The following is a 12,269-nucleotide window of genomic DNA, read 5'->3' as shown; positions in this document are numbered from 1 at the left end:
TGAGCTCCAGGAATTCAAGAAAAACATCACGGGGACCACCTCGGGGGTCAACAGCAACATTATCTAAAACAGAGAATTTGAAGGAATGCATAGAAAATCCTTTAATATGTCTATAAAGGGCATTCCACTCATCCTTTTTACTGATGTCATAATTGTGTTGATAGATCCTATACCTAAATTGTCTAGTAGTTTTACCAATATAAAAACAAGCACATTGCTGACACAAAGCAACATAAACAATGCCCTTACTGTCACAACTGAATCTCTCCCTGTGCTTGATTTTGCCATAGCCATGTATAAAACATTCGGTGCCCTCAAGAATAAACTTACACTGAGAACAGTGACCACATTTATTCACTTTCCCAGTGTTTGATTTAGACACAATTCTTTCAATCATTGTTTTAAAACAAGTGTCTTTCTGATAAACCACTACAGGTCTTTCACCAAGTTTGTTAAAAATATTCTCATCACATCTAAAAATCTCCCACAATTTTGTAATAATATACTTGATTTCCCTGTATTGTAAATTAAATGGAAAAATCATCGCCTTCCTGTAAGGCAAACTGGTAGACACTTAAGACTCAACAGTGTTAATAGCTTGAATTGAGGAATTACCAAGAAGGGGTGTATAAAAACCAGATGATCTTTTCCCTATAACTTCAGTAAAAATTTCAGTTAAAAAATCCTCAGGATAACCCCTCCTCAGAAACATATCAAATAACTTACTACATTCATCAATAAATGACCTTTCTTGACTAACCATCCTTGCCAATATTACACACTGGCCTTTAACAATGGCCTTCTTTTGATGGGTGGGTGCCAACTCTGAAAATGCAGGTATGAACTTGAATAAGTAGGTTTCCTGCATAATGTGGAATCAAATCTATGTGATTCCCTGTTCTTAAACAGAGTGACATCCAAAAAATTGACCTGTGTAGCATCAACTGACATGGTAAATTGTAAAAAAATATGTAGAGGAATTAATATATTCAAAAAATTTCTCGAGTCTTTCCTTGGTAGCAACCTAAAAAATAATGATGTTATCAATAAACCGTTTATATTTGATATGTTTCTAAGAGGGGTTATCCTGAGGATTTTTTAACTGAAATTTTTACTGAAGTTATAGGGAACAGATAATCTGGTTTTTATATACCCCTTCTTGGTAATTCCTCAGTTCAAGCTGTTAACATTGTTGAGTCTTGTTTAGTGTCTACCAATATGTGTTAAAGGAAGGCCATGATTTTACCATTTAATTTACAATACAGGCAAATCAAGTATATTATTACAAAATTTTGGGAGATTTTTAGATGTGATGAAAATATTTTTAACAAACTTGGTGAAAGACCTGTAGTGGTTTATCAGAAAGACACTTGTTTTAAAACAATGATTGAAAGATTGTGTCTAAATCAAACACTGGGAAAGTGAATAAATGTGATCACTGTTCTCAGTGTAAGTTTATTCTTGAGGGCACCGAATGTTTTATACATGGCTATGGTAAAATCAAGCACAGGGAGAGATTCAGTTGTGACAGTAAGGGCATTATTTATGTTGCTTTGTGTCAGCAATGTGCCTGTTTTTATATTGGTAAAACTATTAGACAATTTAGGTATAGGATCTATCAACACAATTATGACATCAGTAAAAAGGATGAGCGGAATGCCCTTTACAGACATATTAAAGGATTTTCTATGCATTCCTTCAAATTCTGTTTTAGATAATGTTGATGTTGACCCCTGAGGTGGTCCCCGTGATGTTTTTCTTGAATTCCTGGAGCTCAGATGGCAGCTTAGGTGCAATGCTGCATGATGTTCTTCGTGTTTCACTGTTGCAGTCATAACTGTAGGGTGCTCCTGCCGGCAGGCAGCCCGAGGTCGGCCAGAATCCCAAAGTCTGGGTCTGGCGTCGGCTGTATAAGCTAGTATCCTGACGTCAGTACGCCTTGGTACATAGCCCTCAGCCGACGCCATCTTCTCCAGTCTTTCTTGCCGTGCGGTGGAAAGCAGCTCGCAAAACGTTGGTTGGCGATTTTCGAACAGCGTATTTGGTTGTTGTCGGTCCGAAGTTCTTACTTCTCTTCTCAAAGCTAAGTACCCGTTGGGAATCTTTTCTTGTTCCTCCGATGTCAGAAAAAGTTAATAATTGTATAGCGTGTGGGAAACAAATACCTCATAAAGATTTCCACTCTTACTGTCTACCTTGCTTAGGCCCTGACCACGTGGTTTCTTGTTGTTGGTTCTGTGCCAGGTTCAACTCTCGTACTATCAAGCGCAGGTACGATTGGGCTTTAAATTATTTTGGCAGACGCTTCAATTACAGAATGTCGTCGGACACTACCGGAGTTCAAAAGAAGCGCAAAGACAAAGACAGGCCTCCGAGGTCCAAACAGGACTCGTTGCAGCTGGAGCCAGCGTCCGGTTCGGCTGTCGACAGTGAGGCGCTTTTGCAGCCCCTGTCGTCCGCCACTTCTGAACCGATGGCCGATATGGACTCCCATGGGGAGCCATCAAGGCCCACTATTTTAACTGCTGCAGGACCTTCGGACGTCGCTCCTTCAGATGGGTCCGGAACCGCTGTGCAGGTACCGGCTTCTGAGGGGGTTTTCAGGCCTACTCATATCACTATTTCAAAGGCAAAGACAAAGACTCCTACTAAGTCTAAAGTTTCAGCTCAAGCTGCTTCTGAATCCACTCCCAAGACACAAAAACAATTATTGAGGATGGCTGAAGATTTGCTTACAATGATTAGGGGTTGTCACCCCCCTCCTGAGAAAAGGCCTCGACAGGATGTTACTCTGGATTCTTCTGACCAGGTTTCTGTATCTTCTGTTTCTTCCTCTGATCAGGACTATTCCTTTCCCCCTTATGAGGATTCGGATGCTGAGGATTCTTTGCCCTCGGCCTCTCCGCCTGAGGATTTTTCTTTTGGGGAAACCTTGCATGAGATGAGGGAACATTTTCATTGGGAAGGACAGGAATATTCTGCTTCCAAAAAGAGGCTTAGAGAATTTCTTCTTCTTCCTCAGCATAGGCCTTTAGCTATCCCTCCTGTCTTGGACATTGTAGATGATGCTTTTTCTGAGGCTAATTTGAATCCTGATTCCATGCCTCCTGCTCCTTCTAAGCCTGATAGATTTTATAGGGTTCCTGACTCTCATTTATTTTTATTTAAAAACCCTTCTGCAGATCCTGAAACTATTTCTCAGGGTTCTAAGGCTGCTAAGGTTGCTATTTCTAAAAATCCTATTCCCTTTGAGAAGGATTCTCGTGCTTTAGACAGGTGGGGTAAAAAGGTATATACTTCTGCTACCCTGTCTGTAAGGGCTTTAAATTTCCAGTTTCATATGTTTAAATATCAGCAATTTCTTTTGTCTGTTTTAAAGAAAAAGCTTGCTTCCCTTCCTGCTTGTGCAGAGGATAAGGAACTTCAGGATGTTTTGCATGCTACTGAACAGGTTAACAAGCATAGCTTACATTGTGGTTTTGATGCTTTGGATGCTTCTTGCAGGGCTGCTGCCTCTGGTATTGTGATTAGGAGACATGCCTGGCTTCGTGAACAAAGTTTACCTGAACAGGTTAAGGCTAAGTTATTAGATGCCCCTGTTCAACAAGATGTTCTTTTGGTTCTAAGGCTGAGGAAGTTATTAAAAAGATGGAAGAAAAGGCAAAATCCATGCAGACTGTAAAAGATTTCTTGCAAGTTCAGCCTCCTAGATTTTCCAGGAATTGGCCCTCTAAAAATTGGTCCTTTCCCACGTCTGACAGGCCTCAAAGGGGAAGATATAGACGCTCCAGAGGTCGTGGTCAAGGCCAGACCTCTTACAGATCTAGACAATGGACTGCTTCTTCACCTAGAAGGGGAGAAGACAGATCCCAATCTCAAAGAAAACAAACTCAATGACTCTCTAGGTTGGGCTTCAGGACCCCTTCACCTGGGCGCCTCTCGGAGGAAAACTGTCTCTTTTACAGAAATTGGACTCATATTACCCAGGACAGATGGGTATTAGGCGTGATTTTAAAGGTTACAAGTTCCACTTTCACACTTTGCCAAGGACTCACGGTTGGCCAGATCTGCCAAAACTTCAATGGTCAGAGGCCTTAACTCAAGTGGATGCTCTTCTGGCCATGAGAGCCATAGAGCCTGTTCCACTCTCGGAAATGGGAAAAGGGTTTTATTCAAGGCTGTTTCTGGTTCCCAGAAAACAAAACTCATGGAGACCTATTCTGGACCTTTCTGTGTTAAACACCTTTTGGAAATTCCAAAGTTCAAGATGCTTACTCTGCAACAGCTAATTCCAATGCTCTCTCAGGACGCCTGGATGGTGACATTGGACTTAAAGGAAGCCTATTTGCATATCCCTATCAGACAAGAACGCAGGAAATTCCTCAGGTTCAAGGCAGGTTCGAGGCACTTTCAATTCTCTGTTCTGCCCTTTGGTTTATCTACTGCCCAGAGTCTTCACCAAGTGCCTGGCACCAGTAGTGGCTTACTGCAGACTTCAGGGGATCCAGATTTACCCCTATTTGGACGACTGCCTTATTCAGGCAGACAGCAAAGATCTTCTGCTTCAACATCTGGACTTTGTTCAACGTCTTCTCCTACTACTGGGATTCTCAGTGAACATAAAAAAAGTCACATTTGATCCCTTCTCAACAAATGGTATTCTTGGGAGCCCTCTTAAATACAACCTTACAAAGGGCCTACCTCACTCCAGAAAAACAAACTCAGCTGGCTTCTACTTTCAACACCTTGGCAACTCTATCTCAGCTCACTGCAAGGAAATTCCTGCAGGCTCTGGGCTACATGGCTTCCTGCATTCTGTTGATTCCAAGCGCAAGGCTTCACATGAGAAAGCTTCAATGGTATCTGAAAAGTGTATGGTCACAGCATTACCACGATCTGGATATTCTGATTCCTCTGATCCCCTGCCTCCAGAAGGAGTTCCTCTGGTGGTCCAGGGCTTGCACTTAAGGAAAACCTTTTCGTCTCCCTCAACCTACTCAAATCCTAACCACGGACGCCTCGGATTATGCTTGGGGAGCACACTTTCTAGACAATTGCCAGCAGGGAACCTGGACAAAGGACCATCTTCACTGGCACATCAATCTGAAGGAAATGTTGGCAGTTCAAAATGCCCTTTTAGCCTTCAAAAACCTTTTACAACCAGGGCCTCTTCTAATTCGCATAGACAACACCACGGTCATGTGGTACATCAACAAGCAGGGGGGTTCTCATTCATACCCCCTTTGCAGATTAGCTATGGGGTTATGGGACACAGCTCTAAATTTGAATCTGCATCTCCAGGCTCAATTCATTCCAGGGAAACAGAATCTCTTAGCAGACAGCCTGAGCAGAAACATTACAGATCCTCACGAATGGATGCTAGACACCAACTTGTTCAACAGGATTACTGCAGTTTGGGGATGTCCCCAGATAGATCTGTTTGCATCCCATCTCAATCATCAGCTGCCTCGCTTTTGCACCAGGTCCTTCCACAAAACAGCATGGAGTGTGGATGCCCTGTCCTTCAGCTGGAGAAGCCTTTCAGCATATGCCTTCCCTCCTCTTCCTCTACTGCCTCGGGTACTACTGAAGATAAAACAGGACAAGCCCAAGTTCCTCATCTTGATTGCTCCAAATTGGCCTCGACAGTTTTGGTATCCAACCTTAAAGCTCCTGTTCTCGGGGCCTCCTTGGATTCTCCCACTGAACCCTTCGCTTCTGTCCCAGCATCAGGGTCAGTTACTACATTCCAATCTCAAGACCCTTTACCTGGCAGCTTGGCTCTTCAAAGGAATTTGATTTCCTCTAGTCTTCCCAAACAAGTTTTGGATGTTCTTTTGGAAGCTAGGCGGCCTAGCACTAGGAAATCCTATGCCTCTAAATGGAAGAGGTTTTCTATTTGGATGCAGGACCGAGGCTCTGATCCTCAGGTTCCTGATCTCTCCTCTATTTTGCTTTACCTTTGAACTTTTATCTAAAGGACTTTCCTTTTCTTCCATTAAGATACATGCTTCTGCTATCTCTGCATTACAGTTCTGATCCTCCTGTTTTTCTCATCCTTTGGTGAAGCAGTTCTTGAGAGGGGCTAAAATTTGCGGCCTCCAAGGACCCCTCCTGTCCCTGCCTGGGATCTTAATTATGTTTTAGAAAAACTTACTTTGCCTCCTTTTGAGCCTGCTGCATCTTCAGATATTAAGTTTCTATCCTGGAAGACTGTTCTTTTGTTAGCATTGACCTCTGCCAGAAGGGTCTCAGAGTTGCAAGCTCTCATGGCTGTGGAACCATACCTTATTTTCCATCAGGACAGAGTATCCTTGAGGACCAATCCTACTTTCATGCCTAAGGTGATTTCGAAAGTGGCTTTAAATCAGACAATTCACCTTCCTACTTTCTTTCCAAATCCTCAAAATAAAGGGGAAAGGATTTTGCATTCATTGGATGTGCACAGACAGTTACGATTTTACTTGGACAATACTAAAGATTTCAGAAAGTCTAACCAATTGTTTGTTTCCTTTGCCTCCAGTTCTCTTGGAAAACCTATTTCTAAACAAACTATTTTCAAATGGATTGCTTATGGAATCAGATTTTGTTACACTCATCATGGGAAACAGTTTCCAGGGACCATTAGAAGTCATTCTACTAGAGCAGCTGCTACTTCTACAGCTTTCCTCAGAGGAGTCCCTACCAAGGATATCTTGGAAGCTGCCACTTGGAGTTCTGTGCATACTTTTTCCAAGCACTACAATCTCCCCTTGTTTTCTAAGTCTAGGGCAGGCTTTGCCTCTGCTGTCTTGCAGGGTATTCTTGCCTCCCCTTCTTCTATCTAAAGCCTCCTCCCCCTCTACACTGCTTTGGGATGCCACCCTACAGTTATGACTGCAACAGTGAAACACGAAGAACATAGTACAGTTGTGTACACCTACCATAAATGTAGATGTTCGAGTGTCTTCACTGTTGCAGTCGGGTTTCCTCCCTCCTATCCCCTCTTTTCTCTTATTTGTGGTGTATTTGTGTTTCCTTGTTGGATTCATTTTTGATTTGTTGGGGACTTCTGACATCTAGGGCAAGAAAGGCTGGAGAAGATGACGTCGGCTGAGGGCTATGTACCAAGGCGTACTGACGTCAGGATACTAGCTTATACAGCCGACTCCGGACCCAGACTTTGGGATTCTGGCCGACCTCGGGCTGCCTGCCGGCAGGAGCACCCTACAGTTATGACTGCAACAGTGAAGACACTCGAACATCTACATTTATGGTAGGTGTACACAACTGTACTTTCTCCAGGTTTAAATTATGTTATTTCAATTGCCAGTCTTCTTAAGCTTAAATCTATGCTTGCTATTTAGTTCATTCACACCCCCACTGTTTTATTCTTTCAGATTACAGTTTTTTTTATATGTATTCAGACACACACACATACACACACACACATATATATATATATATATATATATATGTGTGTGTGTGTGTGTGTGTGTGTGTATTTTATACATATGTTTTATGTTTTCATAAGCATTTTTTACATGTATAGTTTGTATATATTATTTCAAATTTACTTTTATTTGTATAATTTATTTGTATTTAATGTATTAATCACTAAATTAACTTATTATTCTGTGGTTATCTTAATTGACTCGACTTGGGCGGGTATTTAAATTGTTGTTCAGTGTTTGGTCTTTTATTCTAAGGAAGTCCAGCCATTTGGCGGATGAAACAGCTAAATCTATTAAACGTTTTTTCCTACGTTGTTGGTGCTCACTCACAGTTGCTTTTTGGATATTTCCTGACAATAAACACAGAACTATACAAGTAGAGTTTCTAGAGGAGGAATTCCTCAGGGTTCCTCTTCTCTCTTTTTTACATGTTAATGTGGTTATGAGAGGAAGTAAAATGGATAGAAGATCATTCTCAGGGGGCTTTAATAAGCATGACGGTTTTTACAAAGGAACAGCCCTCAGGGGGAAGCTAGTAGGAGAGGACGGCAAACTAATTCTGTCTCCAAGCACAGGGATTTCCATACCTTCAAATTCAACAGCTCCTAAGCACTCAGTGGGAAAAGTCCTCCTCCAGCTAGAAGCCAAAGGTGAACTTTTATGTACCGGGATGGTAAGTCACAAGATAACACATGCTGTGACAGCAAGCTTTATAACAGGGCATGAGGAACCACTGCAGGACCTACAGTCTGCATCATAAGCATACCATACTCTTTCACACCCAGTTAGCCATGCTCCATCACGCAATGACAGGGTTACTGATACTCAGTAATGAGAACAGTGAGGGGCCAAAAATGGGTTAGACCTATGGGGATCGTCTCAACTCATGTCAGTAAGCAGACAAATGCTAGGAAAGAGACAAAATAAGTCAACCCCAAGGCCTAAGTTCACCAAAAAGCATGCCCTGCAGACTTAAGGACCCGCTCCTTGCATGACTGTGTAGCATAACTTTGTCACCAGTGGACAAAAGAATACGAAGCCTGGACAGAAAGTCCTGCTCCTAGCACTGGGTGCTAGAAGGCTGTCTTTGTTCATTGTTGGGTAGATAACTTGCCAGATAACGATGGTACAGATGTGGAATTAGAGGGTACAAAACAGACCAAAGCTGTGGAACTGTTCAAATTCTGCTCCTCTAGTCCAGGCTTGTAATCATGAGGTAATACATCCGTCATACGTCCGTCAGTCTCTTTGTTGGTGGCCTCTCCACTACTGCTACGTGCTACGTACTAATAAAGGCCACAAGCTTTTTTTTTTTGTCAATGGTCAATGCCCATAAATTGGAGGGTTTATGCTATAAGAAAACATGAAACATTTAGGACCATAAACAGCCTCAAGCATTTTATTTCTAACATACAACATTGGTGGACTGCTCTGAAGATATTTTGCTGTAGAAATGGTTTAATACTTTCAATATTCCATACTTAAAGTCCTTCAGGACCATTAATAGACCAGTTAAATACCCTAACTCTACATAATCTTTTGCAGATGTGGCTCCAGTTCTTAGAAAAATTCTGTAGTTAAGGTATAATCAAGAGTTCATGTTCAGAGGTGTGAAAACAAAAAAATAAAATAATACAAACACAGTTCAGATACTTGCTTAAGATCATATAGTGACAATTTCTCTAAAATGAGCTCAAAACCCAAGATTTTTTGCTCTAAAACTTAAAGCTAAAGAGCTATACCACAGTTCTTTACTGGTTTACAAACACACAAGCTTGAGATCTATGCATCAAACAGCTGCAGAGAGTGTGTGTGTGTCTGTGTGTGTCTGTGTGTGTCTGTGTGTGTCTGTGTGTGTCTGTGTGTGTGTGTGTGTGTGTGTGTGTGTGTGTGTGTGTGTGTGTGTGTGTGTGTGTGTGAAGGCTATGCTACATGCAGTGCTGGCTTTCTGTCCCTTTTGTAGCCTCATTTGGGATTAGGCAGTCAAGACTCTATACTCCCACGTCACACACATGGGACTTAACGTTAAAATCAGAGGTGCCAGAATCTTGCACTCAAGGCCTGATGCTAGAATAGGTTCAAGGATTCTGTAGGCTTAATGACAGGGGGGATTACAATGCTGGAACTAGACATGGTGCTCTGAAACCATCCTGTGTCTTGGAAGGAATCAGTATTAATGAGACTCCAATAAGTAGACAAGCTAAAAATATGGTTTAGTAGGATGAAAACTCTTCTCAGATTGGAAAGAATGTCAGAGTGAACAGTACAGAGAATAATGCAAGGAAAACCTTAAACAGTAAGGAGGCAATTCATATCCCAGCTTCATCCAGCTATAAGAATCCCAATATTCTCTACTAAGAGGCTTTAAATGGGTGGAGGGAATGGCAAGCAATGTTAAGCCAGAATTACCCATTCTAAAGACTTACACCTTGCCTGTGATATAATTAGGACCTGCTGGAGAGATATGTATCCCAGAGACTACCCCGTCTATGGAACAGGCTCCCCATCCATGTGAAGCAGAGTTCCTCCCTAATCCAATTCAAGTGCAACTTGGACAATTGGATGGGAAACCAGAAATTCATTCCTGGTTTGACACCTATGTCTCTGATGCAAACAGGTAACCTATAAATGGTTCATCTCCCAGGCATCTGCTTACACTTATCAAGGGTATCAGAACTTGTCAGACATTTGGGAGGCATGGCTAGGCTTAAAAAGGCCTTTGTGGTCATTAGCCTATTAAACACCTACACACCTATGAACCTATGAACCAAAACCTCTTGCAGGTTTGCAGCCAGGCTTTGCATGTTGCTCTGGCTACTGCAATACCCATTATACTGATTCCTTATAACTCTGGCGGAATTGGAATGCCTTGGTACAGCTGGAAGTTGGGATCTAAGAAATGCTGCAAAGCAGTGAAGTTGCAAATCCCCAAAGATAAGGTCATCAGGAACTAAAAATAATGAAATAAGTGTGTGAGGAGGAACACGACATTCCAAATGAACTTGTATGGGGAAGTGGGGTCATACAGGAATCCTTTTAAAGGGGCAGCCAGACCTGATAATCTGCATATGTTTTGTCACTCATGTAGAAAATGTTCTCAGTGTACTATGAAAGTCACTGCATACTTTAAATTTAACTCTGCGCCTTCTACTTGTACATAACTGTAGGTTTTGATGCAACTAAGTTCTGTACATAATGCTTTAACTCAGCAACTGAGAACTAAAATAAAAGAATCAAGACCATTTTCATTTAATTATGCTTGTCTCACTGTGACCTGAAATGCAAACTTACCTGATGCTGCGTCCCCTCGATTAGTTGAGCTGTTTCATCCGTCGTTTCTCCTGCAGTCTAAATACAGACCAAGATAATATCTGAGCTTTATTTAATACACTTAACACTACACATATGCTGTCACAATGTAAAACTAGTCTCAGCTTACCAGCTGAATCTGCTCTGTCACAAATGGATGAGAAATATAAAGAACAAGTAATATGCAGGTACACACTGCCAAACATAAGTAATATAAAAATAACACACATTACAGGAAAACTGATTACTGCTCAAATATGCTAAATATGGGTGTTCATAACTCTTCAGAATTTAGCCCTTTGGGAAGTCCAACGTCCTTCATTTTGCACAGTTCTGTAGATTACGTCACTTGAAGGATCATACAGAGCAAAATAAATGGAATCCCAATATTTAACACAGTACCTCCCACTCCAGTCCCAGGAAATGACTATGTGAACAAATTAGCCCAACACCGTCACACCAGTCCCTATAACTGCCCATCAGTATTTACATGACTGGAGGGTAAGGGACTTCATATCTTTTTCTCTGTCCCATATAAAAACACTGAGAAGTCCATCAGCCACTACAGAAGCATCTTAATAAAGAACTTGAATGTTTTTTCAAGAATGTTCAGATATAGAAGGCATACAGTTCATAGGCTGGTACTAGGCTATTGGCCCTAGGGCCTATACAAGCCTAGCCATAACAATTCCCTGGCTATTTCTTCCCACACTATTTACTTCCCTGGACCCCTGTCTAGCAGGGTGACTGATGTGATCCTCGGGGTGAATTTCCTTTCTTCTATCCAATCGTTAAGGTTCTTTTTGAAGAGGACCAAAGAGGCGCTCTGCTTGACATGTATGGGCAGTCTATTCCAGAGTCTGGAGAGTCTCTGGGTCAGGAACCTATCCCTCCAACATGTTTTGTTTATTGTGATGACAAGGTTTAGATCCCTGGAGTGTGTGGTTCTGAGGGATTGGGATTTATTTAAGTGTAGCATGTCCAACAGCTCTGGGTTTGACATGGCCTTGTAATCTTAAGCAGAGATGGCCTCATAGGAGACGATATGCGACAGAGTATAACTGGAGATTTTTAAGGCGGTCAATGTAGGGTATCTGCTTTAGGCCTGTGATTCTTTTAGTGAGGTATTTCTGCGGCCTTTCCGGTTGTTGCAGATGTCTTGAGAGGTACATACCAAATGGGGTGTTGTATTCTACAATGGGTCTAATGAGGGATGAGTACAGTGGGACAATGACCTCCTTTTTTTATGGATGAAAAGCCCTTAGTGATGAGGTGTGCCACATAGAAGGATTTCCTGACTGTTGTGGCGATGTGGTTATCAAAGGTGAGATCACTGTCCACCTGTGTCCCTAAGTCTCTTATCACACTTTCAGTGTTCAGTGTACTGCCACCTATGTGGTAATTCACGGGTATGTGTTTTTTCCCAAAAGGGATAACTACACATTTCTTGGCATTGAGCTTGAGCCCATGGCTCTGGCACCAAGCATATGTTTCTGTAAGGCCCTTTTGTACAGCATCCACATCATT

General features: G+C 41.9%; 1 protein-coding gene across 1 annotated transcript in view; it reads right to left on the bottom strand.

Annotated features, from left to right (window-relative positions):
- The window catches only part of E4F1 (E4F transcription factor 1), a 483,878-nt gene that overhangs the window by 28,585 nt on the left and 443,024 nt on the right, over nt 1-12,269 (bottom strand). Inside the window, exon 13 of the mRNA XM_044075747.1 lies at nt 10,725-10,781. Coding sequence (XP_043931682.1) covers nt 10,725-10,781 — 57 coding nt within the window. The remainder of the gene's footprint in view (nt 1-10,724; nt 10,782-12,269) is intronic.

The sequence above is a fragment of the Protopterus annectens genome, chromosome 6.part1, assembly GCF_019279795.1.
Source record: "Protopterus annectens isolate FY-2018-M chromosome 6.part1, PAN1.0, whole genome shotgun sequence".
NCBI classification, from domain to species: domain Eukaryota; kingdom Metazoa; phylum Chordata; order Ceratodontiformes; family Protopteridae; genus Protopterus; species Protopterus annectens.
Note: the sequence above shows the minus strand (reverse complement) of the source record. Positions and strands in the feature narration are given on the sequence as shown.